This window comes from Castor canadensis, chromosome 2, assembly GCF_047511655.1.
Source record: "Castor canadensis chromosome 2, mCasCan1.hap1v2, whole genome shotgun sequence".
Taxonomy (NCBI): Eukaryota; Metazoa; Chordata; class Mammalia; order Rodentia; family Castoridae; genus Castor; species Castor canadensis.
Window position 1 is genome coordinate 64,062,764 of NC_133387.1, and position 16,978 is coordinate 64,079,741.

Below are 16,978 nucleotides of genomic sequence, written 5' to 3' on the forward strand. Positions count from 1 at the left end.
TAAAGTTTAGATCTCACTTGACCAAAAAACCTGGTAAATGTCCAAAGGTGACAATCTACTAGATTTAGAGGTATTCTAAATACTATACAAAGTACAATGCCAACTGTAGAAATCAAAACTAAATGATTTGCTTTTGGGGAAAAGCAAAATATTTACTAGTAAGTATTCAATATTTATTACTGCTTATCTGAAAGTGTTGAAAAATGCTTAAGAAACTGACTTTGCAGTGATTAAACTGCCAGATCCTAATGTTAGAAAGGAGAGCTATTGTTAAAAAAAAAAAAAGAAAGAAAAAAAAAAAGACTAAATCAGAGCAATATAGAGACAGAATCAACAAGTTAAAAAAAAAACAAAAATAAATCATCACTAGAGGAAGAAAAGATGAATGTACAGGGTTTTGAGTTAATCAATGCCATGTTATTGCAAACTATCAAAATTTTGGAAATTTTTCCTAAAAATTACAACCAGTAAAAACATACTCAATATATAACTGCTTAATTGCATAATGTATGATAAACTTTATCATTAGAGCACAAGTACAAACTGATCTTAGCAAAGCAGTTACAGTGACAAGAAAATAGCGATCTGCAATATCCCTTTTCTTGACTTATTAATTAAGCACCTTTAATTATACCCAATATTTTGATCATAGTTTTTTAATTTTTTAAAAACTTTTTATATGCATATGTAAATAGTACATAACCCTTAAGTATTTTGAATTAAGTATTCAAAATAATGATAACATAAGACTGAGTTAGGTTTATTTTCGAAGTTTGTTATAATTACATTTCCCCATTTGGGAAATCTTCACTGACGGTACAAACTACACAAAAATATCAGTGTACAAAGGAAGAAATTCATACTACAGTACACATTTTATTCACTTAAATAACAAAGTTTTATGTTTATTTTGGATAATTTCAGGTAACTGAAGCAGGGACTTTAGAAGAAAAGATTTAACACAGCTCCATAACATTTGAGCTATATGACTGAAAAAAGTAAATGAACTGGTTAACAGAAGTAAAACAGTACTTGAGAAATATAAAAGAAACCAAAATCAAGAAATCCTAACTAAATATACTTTGCTAGCATACACTCATTCTCATACAGATGTACACATTGCCCAAAATAAACTTCTTGTTCTCTATTTTTCCATCATCTATAACATTTTAATTTATCAAAAACAAAATCCATAAATGAGGCTTTTATTTATTTATTTATATTTTTGCAGTCCTTTGGTTTGAACTCAGGGCCTTGTGCTTGATAGGCAGGTACTATGCCACTTAGCCACACCTCCAGCTATCACATTTTATGTCATTAATGTTTATTATCTGAAACTAAAATGCCAGAAAAGGGATAGTGCATCTCTATGTCATATAAAGCCTTGAATAAATACAAACCCTGATAAAAAGAAAGCAGCATGCCAGAGATCTCTGAAGACAGCGCCAACAGTGTAAGAGGTGCTTGTACCATGGCTCTGAATTGATCCCTCCTGTGTGTTATCTGTGGTACTAGAACCATCTCCTTCCCTATGTACTTCCAAATGGGCTGCTTTTCTTAATTTCCTTCATCAGAAGAGATTAGAGTGGAAAGTAGCTTTAAAATATTAACAACCACTTTCTTGGTAATATGTTCAAAATTATGCAAAACACAAACACAGGAACTTTAATATAAAATAAAATTCAAATTTATTGAATAAAATGTAACCTAAATATTATCATGCATATTCAAGACCAATTTCTATAAATATTAAGGTACTTTTCCTTGCTTATACTGACCAGTCAGTAGCCAGAATGTTGTAAGAATCACACTGTACAGACATTTACAAAAGCATTTCTCCCATATTTGAATGTCACTTATCTACAGGTGAAAAAAGAAAACTTAAGATTGGAGAGAATTATAGCCTAATTGATCAGTAAAGCTATTTATCTAATGTAGATAATACTATCCTTTAAAAATGAGATCAGTTTAAATCTCAACAGTACAAATATCACAATCTCTTAGCAGTAATATTCAAAGAATTCTCCAAAAGACCCTTAAAAACAGAATTCCACTGTACTTAGTAGCCAGTGAGACTTGTTTAAAAAAGTTTTGAACAGCATTTAATAGAGATTAGCAAAATTTTTTCCTGGTTCTTACTTTTAACAAGGCATCTTAGAAATACAAGATTTTACAAGTAGGAGGAATTACTATTAATCCATTAACATATATTCCCTATATTGACATTAGGTGACAAGTGAGATTCAAAAAGCAAAACCAAACAAATACTCACAAGTATGTGATCTCAAAATGGTCTTGAAGCATATGCAGAAAATAAATTATTGGTAATTGATTCTGGAGCTCAGTACTTTATTTGAAAGAGCCATTTTATAAGATAACATTTTACTCTATGAAGGTAAGAGCAGTCAAGAACAATCCTGGATTCAAATAACAGAAATCTACAAAACACTTTTTGACAGGTAGTACCTTCTTCTTTTACCGCTTGTGCTAAGAGGAGGTTTGGGTGTTCTTGTTGAAACAATCTGGCAATGCACAGTTCCCAAGAGCAGCATCAGCCATATCGGCCCAATCACTTCAGTCAGAGGTATGCTATGTGGGCTAGAAGCGAAACAGAATAATACTATTGCGGCAACTACAAGAAGAGAAAGAAAACATTTAATTACAGATCTGACAGTCACTTCTTCAAGACTTTAGATACTGTTCTTACATTACTTCTCACCAGATTCTTTTTCTGAATTTAAACAAGTTTAAAATGTTAATCTACTCAAACTCTTTAAAGACAATTTTATTGTTTGCCACAGCCTAACCATGGGACAAGATAACACTCAACATAACCTCTAAAGTATATTCCTCAGCACTACACTGAAAATTAGATACATGCAAATCTAAGGGCATTTTTGGTTAGAGCACAGACAATCAAAAAGAATTAACTTCAAGCACATTTATTTCTTTTATAAATAAGGAAGACTTATGATAGACTTACTATAATAAAGTCTATAAAATCTTGTTAATAAAAGTATGTATTCAAGATTAATAACATAAATTAATGTGGGCAAACTTTTAAGACAAACCACAGAATAGTCATCAGTGTTAACCACTACCACATGAAGGGGAAAGCTTGTTTTTGCCTACCCTGTACCTCTTAAGACTTTATGGACATAAACTCTCTTTACCTTTGTTTCTCTCCTTTATCTGTCAATGAAATAGTCTTATTTCTCCCACTTCAGGTATGGTTATGTAATCTAGGCTTGTCAGCTTTTATAACTCTGGGCATAGGAGTTAATCAAAAGAAATGCAGCCTAAGCAGGGTCAATCAAGCTCTTCATTAGGGATCAATATAGGTGCTTAAAGGCCATTCTCCTTGATCACAAATACCAAGGACTGGAAATATGACACTGCCAGGAACCATCTCAGCCAGAAAGAGTCAACCTAAGAATATTACCAGCAAGGAAAGCAGAGTCAACAGAAAAAAGTAAGGATATCATCTGAGTCTCCACATCCAGCCATGTCTAAACCTGGGTCTAGGAATATCTAATTTTGTTTTGGAACAAGTAGAGAATTTGAACACTAGGAGGTTTGTGTTCATTTTGTCAAGTGCAATTTTGAAGCAATGCCCATGACTATATGGATTCAGACTAAACATCATGATGCATATAGCATACTTTAACAAAACAGATTATTTCCTTTAGCAAAATACTTAAGAAAAGTAACTATACCTAGAAAATTTTTGATAAAATTTTAGAACTATGATGACATTAGCAACAGAAGATAACTTTTAAAATTAAGAAAATTTATAATATGCTTAATTTCATGCATTGCAAGAATCTAACCCCCCAAAAATTCAAAATATAAAAGCTTCATAAGCAAATATGTTCACATCAGCGTTAATTAAAATAGCCAAAGATAGTAAACAGTTTAAGAGACCAATAATGATATACATACAATAAGCTATTTTCTAGTAATTTATACTTATATGTATCAAGACACTTGTTAAGCCATTAGACAAAAAATAATATATAAACATTTATGCAAAATACTCTCAATCATTTAAAATGTTTGAAAGGTCTGGTAGAGATGAACCAATTCGGGTTGTAACACACATGCGCATAGAAGCTATGCCAGGAATCTCTCTGTATAGCTATCCTTATCTCAAACTAGCAAAAACACTATGTCTTTCTTATTATTGCTATGTCTTCTCTCCAACAAAACTGGAGAAGAGGGCAGAAAAGGTTCTGCCCGGAAGCGAGGGGGGTTTGGGGGGAAGAGAGGAGGTGGGGAGTGATGACCCAAACAATGTATGTACATATGAATAAATGAATAAATAAACAAAAAAATGTTTGAAAGTAAACTGAAAGGCAACACTATGGGTAGGGTTTTGTTTTGTTTTTTTAAGCTGTTTCTGCATTTTCTAAATTTTCTGCCATGATCATGTACCATTATCTTTAATTAGAAAAAAAATGGGGCTGGATGTAGCCCTGTAGTCTAGCACGTGCAGGGACTTGGGTTCAATCCCCAGCACTGCAAAGGAACAAAAACAAAAAAATAAATACTCATACAAACACAATCACAATCCTCAAATCTACTTGCTTTTATATACCTAAGATGTGCCCGGCTTAGAAGAAACAACTTTAAATAAAAGTCAGTAATTTTTACTGTATTTTCATTTACTTAAAAATATCCCTTACATAGAGTCTGTTGATAAAATATGTGTAAATAATCATTCAGGATTAAAATCATGTTTTGTAAAATAACACATTAAAAAGGCTGGAAGGGCCTCAACCAAGTTAAAATAATTGCTTTGTTAGCTGTGATGGAATGTGAATGTCCCCACCTTAGTCTTCAGAAACTCTCTGGTGTTACATATGTCATCTTGCATACTACCACATGACTATGCACTAGAATGCTGATGTGTTTGGAGGCAGCATGACAGAGTTGTTAGTGTGTGGCTCTGGGGTCAGAATGCCTGGACTTGAGCCTGGGCTCTACCACACTTGGATCCTTAGGTTTTTCAGGTCCCATAAATGTAGGCATAATAATAGTTCCTATACTTCGTTGGCTTCTTGTGAGAATTAAATGAGAATCTGAGAAAGCACTCAGAAGCATGCATAGTATATAAAATTTCAAGACAGAATGAGTATAGCTCAGATCACAGTGGAAAAAGATATAGAAAAATCAAATCACGTTCTAGGCAAGAAAAACAAAATTTGTATATATGGTGGGAACATTTTCAAAAGGTATTTTTTCTAACTTTAAAAAATCCTCCCAGTTTCTATTTTTCTTTAGCCAGTCACAAACCTAAATTTGAAAAAGATCATATTGGAAAAAAACTTTATTAAACATTTTTAATACCAGGGTAGTTCTGTGTCTTACTAACATACTTATACTTCATACTCAGTAGTAAATATATATTGAGAACATGTATTAACTTAGTATATTTAGCTTAGTAACCCCAAAAATATACCATCCTGAGAGTTAAAAGCAAAGTGCATTCCCATCACTTAATTATTTAATTATACCTTGAAGAAGATAAAGGACAAGAAGCCAGAAAAAGATGACCTTCGATGTTACTTGTAACCACCACCGGAAGAAAAAGGGGAAAAATACAACTCGAACAATTCCCTTTCTCGTAAGAGAAGTCCAAGGACTTTCAGGCTTTGCCTTGGCGAATGCAGATCCTAAGGAAAAAAAAAAAAAATACATGGCAGACTACATTTATTATGCTTTAATTTTCCAAAAGAAAAAAGTTCAATGTTTCAGAAACAATGACACATATAATTTTATTCTGTACTACACTGTGAGTGAGAAACAGCCAATGTGAGGTAGTAGTCACTTTAAAAAAAATTCTTCAGGCTATCATATTAACTCAGGTACTTAAAAAATTATTAATTGAAATAACAGTAGAATTTCTTCCACATATAAACATAGGACAGTATTCAAATGTCAGTTCCAATTAGGAATTAGATTACCATTTTAATTTTTATAATGTTAGATCCTATAGTTTGATAAGCAAACATGAACTGCTATTCTTTTATACTTATTTACTACTCAATGGTATTTGAATGCTTTCATTTTCTCCTATTCATGCTATTTCTATCTTCCTTTAGGCTCACATTACTTTTCTACAAAAGCATATATCTAAATTATTTTGAATTGTTTCTTTAAGGTCAGTATGCACTTATATTAATAAATTATTTATCCAAGACTCACCTCTTACAAGATCAACATCTATGAGGTCTGGTTTCACATGTGCTGTTTTCTTTGGTTTATTCCTTAATCCCTATAATATATTAAAAGTAGCATCAGAATTCCACATATGAATTCTTCTAATCCAGAATAGCAGAAAAGAATCAACTTCTAGAGATTTCAATTTAAAATAAACTCATTAAATAATATACTACGCAAAAAGATACATTATACATCTACTATAAATGGACCATAATTATAGCACTGTAATAAATTTTATTACTTTCCAAACAGTATGTTTAGGGACATGTACAACATACAAAGTCTGTTTATACAAAGACTACTTACTACAACAAGAAAACCTGGGTGTATAGCCTAAATGGTCCAAGAAACTGCACTTGGCCCCAGATTGGCATTAGGAAGCTGTTGAGGCTGAGTGGCAGAGCAGAGGCCCCAAAGGCCCTCAAGAGGTGATATTGGGGGGTGCTGCTGCTAAAAGCAGTGGATAAGAGAGCTGAAGACCAGACAGGAATGCAAACTTCTCAGCAGATGCTAGCATGTAGGGTGGTATCTGCTGAGACCCAGAGAGGATGATGTACATCCCAGGGATACCAGTATGTTCACATGCCAACCACTGATCAGACCATAATGTCACCTCATCATCTCAGAGTTTCAATGCCATGAACAGGAAGAGGAAGCAGAGAGGGCAGTTTTTATGAACTGAATTCATTTAAACTTGAAATTGCTGAACAGTGATTAATATTAAATTTCTGTAGTCAGTGTAGAGGGTGGGAGTAAAGGTCAAAATTAGTGGGGAAAAACTATGGAAAAATAAATTACATTATAACTTAAGATTAATATGTTAAGAATTGGAGGAGTGTAGAGTAAAGACCTCAGGAGACAAGAGCTGAGAGATGACACAAGGGTTTAGATGATTTTTAAATTATTCATTCAATTAAGCAAGCAACTTGCAGGAAGTCCTTTCTTTGGTCTTAATTGAATAATGACTCCCTAAAGTTAAAATTACATTAAAACTCTTTGAATCTAAAATGAACAAAAGGACACCAACTGAGGTAATAATTAATAGAAACAACTATACTAGAAATGTACCCTGAAATCAAAAGCAATTACCCTCAGAACCCCTTCAAGTGTTCTATCAATCTGAAGTTGCAAGCCACCCAAAAATACAAAACAAAAAAGAAGGAAGAAAAAGTCAGGGTTGAAGATACAGGAATAATAATTTTATATACAGTTGATCTTCATGCTCTCAGATTTCTGTATTTGCAAAATTGCTCACTCTTATTTACACATCAAAATCCATATGCCTGGACAGAGTGTGGTGGCTCATACCTATAATCCCAGCAATTTGGGAAGCAGAGATAGGAGGATCATAGTTTCAGGTCAGCCCATGCAAAAAATTAGCAATATCCAACATACAATCCCGGCTGACAGCACACAAAGCAAGCCTCTGCCTTCTTGTTTCAGCTCTCATTGCTGTAAACAGTATTTTTTTCAGTCTACTTAGTATTGTATTTTTCACATTTTTGTGCCTTTTGCTAGCAAACTTTTTGTTTAAAATGACCCACAAGCACAATGCATCATTACTGTCTAGTGTTTCTAAGTGCAAGAAGGCTGTGGTATGCCTTACTGAGAAAATGTGTATCACATAACATCTGTTTAGATCTGAGTTATAGTACTATTTGGCCATGAGTTCATGATTAATGAAAATCAGTAGTATTTATTAAATAAGGTGTCTTTAAATAGAAACATACACAAAACAGATGTGCATTTATTGGGTGATGAAACCGCTGTATCCAAAGGCTCACAGGAACCTAAATCTCTATTTCCTCCAGCAAAGGTTTTTATTCACTAATTCAGTGTTTGTGGGGACTTTATACACTATAACTACCACAAATAATGAGAATCAATCATATACTTTGATTCCATTTTAATGTGTCTATAGAATGGCTGATAGATTATAAATTATTCCCAAGATTTTGCAAACTGGAAAAGTGACTCTAATAATACATACATTTAAATAATATTTTATTAATTAAGCACTATTTTGATTTGGTGTAAAGCTTATTATAATGGAAGTTTTACTTTTAATAGTGTAAAAATTTGAAAACAGTAAACATATTTTAATTTATTTCTGTCATTTATAATTCTTTTTCTAAGGCCAGGTATAGTGGCTTACCCTTATAATCCTAAGTACTCAGAAGGTAATGACCAGGAGGAGCGTGGTTCAAGGCTAGCCCTGACAAAAAGCTTGTGGGACCCCATCTGGACTAATAAAAAGATGGGCATGGTGGAACACATATGTCATATCAGGTAGATGAGAAGTGTAAATAGGACAATCATGGTCCAGGCTGGCCTGGGATAAACATGAGACCCTCTTTGAAAAACACCTAAAGCAAAATGGGCTGGAGGTGTGGATGAATTGGTAGACCAACTGCCTAGCAAGCATGAGGCCCTAATTTCAATACCCAGTATTGCGAGAGAGAGAGGGAGGGAGGGAGGGAGGGAGAGAGAGAGAGAGAGAGAGAGAAGGAAAGAAAGATGGGAGGGAGGGAGGAAGACTATATTTCTGAAACACAAATGAAAAATTTTAGGGCTGGTGGGTGGCTCAAGGGGCAGAGCACCTGCCTAGCAAGCTTGAGTTCAAACCCCAATCCACCAAAAAAAAAAAAAAGAATGAAAAACTTAAAAGTACTTATTTATGAACTAGATAGAAATAGAAAGCAGCAGTACAAATGAAAGTTGATCCTCAAGGCTCAGAATGCTACACTCTTTGGATGCACATTTAAACTCTTGCAGCACATTCTCACAGTGCTCAAGCAATATAAAATCTTCTATTTTTTAAATCTCCAAATACAAAGATAATGTTGAGCCAAAAAATGAACAGAGCTGCTAAAATTTAGAAAGTACTCTACTCAGTGACCTAGACTTCCTGTGCATGGAACTCAACAATATTTACATTCCATCAAGAACATGAACATCACTGAAATGAGAATTCTTTGTTATGGCTAATGATTCTTTCTAGGGCAAATAGTATTTCAGTGTATACATGAGCCACACTTTTTTTACCCATCATCAGCTGATGATTAGTCTATTTCAATTTCTTGACTGTTGTACATAGTGCTGCAATAAACACAAGAGTTCAGATTTTTTTTTTTCACATACTAATTTAATTTCCTTTGGATATATATCCGGGGGTAAGATTGTTGGATCACATGCTAGTTCTATTTTTTTTTTTCTGGAAATCAGTTTTAGTTCAGTTCCTTCCTCCTCTTTTTCTTCTATAGTGACTGCATAAGCTTTTGTTGAAGCTTTAAAAGTCTGCTAGATACTGAGAAGGTAAAGTCCTGCACTTACTTTTTTGGTGTGGTTTGCTTTTAACTGACACAAAAGCTAAATACTTATTATGTACCACCCAATGTTTTGATGCATGTACATAATGAGTAACGTTTAAGTCAGGGCAAACATATCTACCTCCTCAAACACCATTCATTTATGGTGAAAACATTCACAATCCTTTTTTATAGTTTTTGAAATCTATGGTACATTATCTATAGTTATCTGTAGTCACCTTATTGTGTAACAGCACACTAGAATTTCTTATTCCTATCTGTTTTCCCCATTATTCCCTCTCCCTACTCTCCCTAGCCTCTGGTAACCACCATGCCACTCTCAACTGCCATGAGATCAACGTTTTTAGATTCCACACACAAGTGAGATCATGTGGTTCCTGTCTTTCTGTGCTGGACTTATTTTACTCAACATAATGAGCTCCAGTTCTATCTGTGTTATCCTTCCTTACAATAAATACAAAATTATTTTATATTGTAAGTAATTTTCCTGCACTAGAATGTTAAGCAAGATTGGAATGTGCTTTTCTTAGACTTGTCAAAAAATTGACTTTTAATTAAAAATAACAGGGCCCAGCATGGTGGTTCATGCCTGTAATCCCATCTACTTGGGAAGTGGAAGTAGGAGCATGGAAATTTGAAGCCAGCATGGGCAAAGTTAACACAAGACCCTATCTTGTGTCAAACTAAAAGCAAAAGGACTGAGGGCATGGCTCAAGTGGTAGAACAATGACCAGTACTGCAAAAAGAACCAGCAAGTTTAAATACTGTGGTTAATTCTTCATGTACAACTACAAAATACTATTTTTAAAGGGAAAAATATTTCAAAAAGAATTATAGGTCCTAGCCTTACCTAAGGATGTCCATGGTACCAAGAAGCCAGTAACACAATCTCTCTTTACCTTAACCTTTATTTTGGGCCTTACAGCAGTTCTTTAAAAGAAAGAAGCAGCAGCAGCTGGAGCCAGGGGTGGAAGTGTTCACCTGTAATCTCACCACTCAGAAGACAGAAGTGGGAGTACTGTGAGTTGGAGGCCAGCCTGGGATACACAGCAAAACCTTGTTTAAAAAGTTAATTTTAATTTAATTATTTTTTTTTAATTTTGAAAGAACATTACCTAAGTAATGTAGTAATTTGTGATGAATAGCTATCAAAACTAAAAAAAATATTTATGTGTGTGTGAGGGGGGTTGTTGATGTTATTTTTGAGACCTAGCCTTGCTATGTAGCCCAGGCTGCCTGCAAACTTGCAATCTTCCTGCCTCTATGTGTTAGGACTCAACATATATATTTTTGAGGCTTTTAAATTTCATAGAACATTCGAATGTGCCAAATTGTAACATGACTTCTCAGGATGTTTTATACCGCATGTCCAGTGAGTTAAAGGCTGCCTAGGCAAAAGGAGTAAAAAGGTTTTAATGACATTTTACTACACTTCTCGGTTACTGTTTATTCACTTGACCATTCCAGCTCGTCTTTATAAATTTTCTCCACTCTTTGTCCATGGAGTTCCTACTTCTCTCTCTCTCTCTCTCTTTTTTTTTTGTACTTCTTTACCTATTCATTAAATGTTGGTGTTTCCCAATATTCTGTTCCTTTTTTCTGCCATTCAACAAAAATATACTTAGACTCCCAAATCTCTCCCATGTACCAGCTGCATATTTCTAAAACAGAATTCTAAGTTTCCTCTCTTCCTAGTATTTCCTATTATTTTTAGCACTGTCTAAATGAATTTGTAAAATGATAAGCTTAGTTTTCTGCTTAAAATCCTTCAATGTTTCCCAGAATGTCTTCCAGATGATGTGTCAACTCTTGGGTTAGGCATTCAAACCCTTCATTATCTGACTTCCATTTACCTTTCCAGCTTTACTCCTAACTACCCTAATGTCCTTCTTCAATCCAATCTATTACCAAATCAAATTCCTTGAGAATTCCTGACTCAGTCATGTTCCTTCCTTCTTTTATGTATATTTTCATATGCTCTTCCCCTATTTGGTATGTCTTTCCTATTAGCCTCCCCCAAACATTGACAAACTCTGCATATAAGCCACTTCCTTTATGTAAAAAATCTTCCTTAACTTCCCCAGGACTGTCTCCCTCTGTACTCCCCATACAGCCTTACACATGTGTCTTTGGATTGAAGTTAATCTCATGTATAATTGTGTACCTCATCTACAAAACTATTTCATCCTTCTGTTCCAATGACTTAATATCACAACTTTGTTAAATGCACTGATTCTTCATAAAAATAGTTTAAGGATAAAATTGACATATGTCAAAGAATTTTGTCCTTTATTATACATGACTCAGTTGTCTAAACAGTGACATCTTTTGAACAAATATTTAACTATAGACACTAGTTTTCCACTTACTGTAAACCTTTCTGTATAAAATAGAAAATGTCAAGTAACTATTGTAACATTCTCTGGGACCAGATTAAATTTTGCTCATGCAGAAACATACTGATTAGTATCTATGCAAATGAAAAAAAAATATATTTTATTACCAAAAAACAGTACTGAGAAACAATAAATTAAGTTTTAAGGTAGTTTTTATGCTAGCAAAACAGGCGAGCAAAATACCAGCATAAGAGAGGTGATTACATGTTCAAGAAGAAATAGTCTATAAAAACATTTTAACTGACATTTTACTTTCCTAAATTCTTTTTTAAGAATGAGCAACTATTCAATAACTCTTTTTGTGTCTGAGTCATTCTGTTAGTAGCACCAAAAGCAACTCTCAATTCAGCAGGGCAGCATTTGCACAGGATCACTCAGATGGGAAAATCCTGAGACACTTACCAGTTTAATAAACTGTACAGAGCAATGACAGCATCAAAAGGAGGAAAAGCAAACTAGAAGTATAAGGTGACAAGTGAAAGGGAAAAAAGCTGACAAAAAATAATCATTAGAAACTAAATTTAAAATGAATGAAAAGATGCTAAAAGGCAAAAAAAATTATCAGAAGTAAAAACGTAACTATTCCATTATACGAGTTTCACTCTTTATTTAAATGTTCGGATAGAATAAATTTTAATTTATGCACTAAAAGTATATAGAAAGATATGAAATAAGATGTGACTAATAATTTATAGGACTGTATTTCAGGATAAACAAAATGAACTTATTACCTTGATTTCTCTTTGTTCAACAGACTTTTCCCATATTTGTTGGTCATATGCACCAATCTATGAAGAAAAAAGATAATGGTATATGAAATGATCATTGTGCCACCCAAGTGTGTTTAAACTCCAAGCTACTCAGTGTTCTTTCAGCAGATTAGATTTAGCTGTCTCAGACTTCGGGAATCAACACTGTGTTGCAGTGATCCTCAAAGTATGGCTTAAGAACCATTCTTATTATCATCTTGGGACTTTGTTAGAAGTGCAAACTCTCAAGCTTCAAGCCAGTTACTGAATCAGAACTATGGGAGTGGGCCTCAACAATATGTTTTAGAAATCCCTATAGTTGGAAACAGTGGCTCACACTTGTAATCTCAGTTACTTGAGAAGTAAAGGCACCCCTCCCCACCATCTCAACAAACAAGCTGGGCATGGTGATTCATGCCTGTAATCCCAGTCATAGGGGAGGTATAGGTAGGACATTCATGGTCTGACAGTTTGAGACCCTATCTGACAAAAAAAATTTTTAAAGGAGGACTGGGAGAGAGGAGTGGAGTGCTTGCCTAGCAAGTACAAGGCCCCTTAGCTCAAACCTCAGTATCATGAAAACAAAAACAATAAAGATTCCTCTAGATAGTTCTAATAGTGGAACACCACAATTGTTACAGTGCTGGTGCCTTGAAAAAGATCTCCCAAGTGATAAATCCTTTATGAGTTAATTTTTAGAAGAAAAATAATATTCTGTGGAATTAGAAATTCATAAACATGCAGATACAATTACCACTTGAGGTTTAAATTGGAAAATTAAGGTGTGAAACAACTAAAGATACAAGGAAAGAATCAAGAAATAAAATTCTTATTATTCCTCTCAGATGTTGGAAAATTCCTTGAACTATTACTCTCACCAGAGCATGAAGAACAAGCCATCTTTCACTGCTGGTAGCTGAGTTCTTTGCTTAGATCTCACTGTCTTCAGTTTCTACTGAATTCCCTATATCCAATACGACAGTGAAATGGGTCAATGGGCTGTAATTATGACTGTAGATTTTCATTATTTGTATTAATCACATATCAGAATCTTAAGAAATTAAAATTTTTCATATAAGTATACTTAAGGGACTAAAGACAGATAAGGACCAGAGAGGCAAAGCTATTATAAGGTAAGAAAGTAGAAAGCATTTTTCTGACTTACATCATTTTACCTCAAATTCCTGTTATCCAAACACTATTTTTAATCTTATTTCAAGAAATGAGAACTTAAAATGATCAGAATGGTTTAAAGGTAGACATGAAGGAGGAAGAATTTAGTAAATGACTCTGTAAGAGTCCTTTATCTCTAGAATTTTCTCTTCTACACTTTCTTGTTCATACTATTATAGCACAATAAATCCTAACTTGTTTTATACTATTTTACGACTCCTTTCTTAGCTTTAAAAATCACATTACAATATAGGCTGAAAATTAAAATCTTACAACACCTAGACCAAACTACTTATACTGAAAATCTCATTTGCATGTAACTAAAATTCTCACCCACTAAACCCTAAGACAGTAGCCCTTGGTAAGCAACAACCACCTGGTTATACCTAGTGGGAGACCTGACCTGCAGTAAATAGTTGCCTACAGTCCTTTTAAAATCTGAATGTTATCAAACATCAATCATCTTCTTTAAAAACCAAAAAAAGTTAATTAGGGAACATATATTTCACAGGAGTGATTCTGCTCTAACTTGGTAATTTAGAATGACTGGATTTAATCCAATCATAACTTTTTTTTTAAGACAATTTCACTATGTTACCTCAAATTCCAATCCTCTTGCCTCAGTTTCCAGAATGCTGGGATTATAGGCAGGCACCACCATGCCCCACTATAACTTATTTTTAAAATGTGTAACCATTTCATTGCATTGCACTTTTTAGTGAAACAATAACCATAATTAATAAAGAATAGGCACTGGTATGTTTTAATGATTATTTTGGCATAATAATTTTGTTTTCCTATACAAAAGAATGCTCAAATTCTCTTTTAAAGAACATTGTTTTCATTTCAAGGTGACTCAAGGACTTGGACATAGAAACATGTTTTACAATCCTAACAGTTGGGGGAAAATAATGTTTATGCAATAGATCAAATAAAAAATACATGTCAGCCCTTCATGTAACTAGGTATGGTACAACCCCAGAATTATACTCAATAGCCCCAGGGTTTTTGTTTTGTTTTGTTTTGTTTGCAGTACTGGGGATTGAACTCAGGGCCTACACCTTGAGCACTTCACCAGCCCTGTTTTGTGGTGGGTTTTATTTTTTTTGAGATGGGTATTGTGAACTATTTGCCCAGGCTGGCTTTGAACCAAGATCCTCCTAATCTCTGCCTCCTGAGCAGCTAAGATTACAGGGCTGAGCCATCAGTGCCCAGCAGTCCCAGGTTTTAAAAGGTATGGAAATATAAGAAATCCTGTAGTGAAGCAGAGGGTAAAAGTGGAAAAACTTTTTGAAGGCTGAGATATTTTACTTGTAAGTAGCAGACTGCAATTCTAAAAAGTGGGTGGTGATGATTATTTCTATAAAAAGTCATAGGATAAAATAGGATGTTTACCTGGAGAGTCACTTTTATTCAAAGACTGATGGGTAACAGGGCAGCTTTCCCTGCAACAGAATGTTTTATAGGGTCTTTTTTTTTTTTTAATTTGGATAAACATCATTTTCAATTGCAAGCAATTAAGTTTTTAAGTGGAGGCATCAATTCTCCTTTGCAACAGCCTTCTTTTGTTTTAAAAATGCTACCAGAAAGTTACATAAGCAAACAGACTGCCTTCTTCGAGGAAACCAAGGGCGGTATTAATCCAAATGCAGGTGCTGCAGAAGATATTCAGGGATCTGCTGAGTGACGTATATGCCCTTAACAAACCACCCTTGCATATGAATTCAGATGGAATCATCTCTGAAAATTGTTTGTTTCTTACTGACAGAATCCTAGAAGAAACAGTGAAGGAATTCTAAAGACCCCTTCTCGTCTAAAATCTCATTTTATTCCAAGCTGAAATCTGGCAAGAAAGTAGATCACAACACCTGTGGCTGGAGTCAAGTTTCCCCTGAAAGAAGAATAATCTTACTGTCAATCATCATAGAGCAAGAAGGAAGTGATACTTAGACTGGGGAAGAGAAGAATCAATTTCTCAAGTCTTAGGGTCATGGATCAAGAACAATTCACAAACCTGTGCTTCTGAAATTTAAAAAGCAAACAACTTGACAGGCTTTCCAGTTTCTGTTTTACCTCTGACATAAATACTTGGTAGACTTGATTCAGTCACCCAAATTTGTCAGCTGTTTGTTTTTTGTATTTCTGCTACATAGAATTAAAGGCCAAGTTCAACTATAGTTCTCTGTGAAAAATCAGAAACAACAACTATATTATTTTCTTAATGCCATTCAAAAAACCTAAGTTCAGTAGCAACATTTATCTAATAGAACAGGAATTTTAATAAAATAATATGCCTGCAATTGAGAAAAAACATTATGTAATATTTTGAGCTGGACATGGTAGCACACAACTGTAATTCCAGCACTTGGGAGGCTGAGGCAGGATGAAAAAGTTCAAGGCCACCTGGGCTATATAGTGAGAGCCTGTCTCAAAAGTTTTAAAAAATTACAAGTATTTTGGCTATTTCTAAATTTCATGTACCTCCTTTGCCTACTTCCAATGCCTCCAGTGTTTGGGTATTTGTAAAAGTATCTACATTTTATGGGAACAAAAGGATATATACTGAAGTAATGCTTTGTTGGTAGATACTTAGAAATATCAGGGAAATTAAAATGTGAATAGATCAATACCTATCCAACCACATTCTTCACAAGTGACTGAAGTAGGGATAAAAAATATTACTTCCATATTGTAAGAGATTTTGAAATCCTAATTCACATTTTGTAGTCAATACTTCTGTACATGTAAAGAATGTGAATTTCACTCTCTGGTGCCTAACTACAGTAAGCAATTTTACCAATGCCCTTGTTCTTACTCTCAGAGATGTCTGAATACAGTAAGGCTCTGCTGTACTGTTACTTAACCAGAGCTGACCTCGAATCAGCTTGTCCTATTCCAGGTCCCAGATGACCACACACTTGACCTCTGTAAGTTCATCCTGTACCTTCAACAACAGTCTGACAATCCTATACCAATCTCTTACAATATTCTCCACAAGGGCTGGTGAAGTGGCTCAAATGGTTAAGAGTACCTGCCTAGCAAGCATAAGGCCCTGAGTTCAAATCCCACATCACCACAAAAAAAAAAAAAAAACTCCCCAGAATAA

The 16,978-nt window shown here is 34.2% G+C and overlaps 1 protein-coding gene across 6 annotated transcripts in view; it reads right to left on the reverse strand.

Moving 5' to 3' along the window:
* The window catches only part of Phtf2 (putative homeodomain transcription factor 2), a 110,459-nt gene that overhangs the window by 37,201 nt on the left and 56,280 nt on the right, over positions 1-16,978 (reverse strand). For 4 of the 6 annotated variants that reach the window (XM_020187285.2, XM_074064895.1, XM_020187280.2 and 1 more), the window contains 5 exons: positions 12,682-12,738; positions 6,208-6,277; positions 5,517-5,675; positions 2,467-2,632; positions 1,401-1,565 (listed from right to left, as the gene is read on the reverse strand). In XM_020187285.2, the coding sequence (XP_020042874.1) occupies positions 1,401-1,565; positions 2,467-2,632; positions 5,517-5,675; positions 6,208-6,277; positions 12,682-12,738 (617 nt within the window). Of the gene's footprint in view, positions 1-1,400; positions 1,566-2,466; positions 2,633-5,516; positions 5,676-6,207; positions 6,278-12,681; positions 12,739-16,978 lie in introns of those variants that run through there. The other 2 variants (XM_074064894.1, XM_074064896.1) reach the window with 2 other exon arrangements.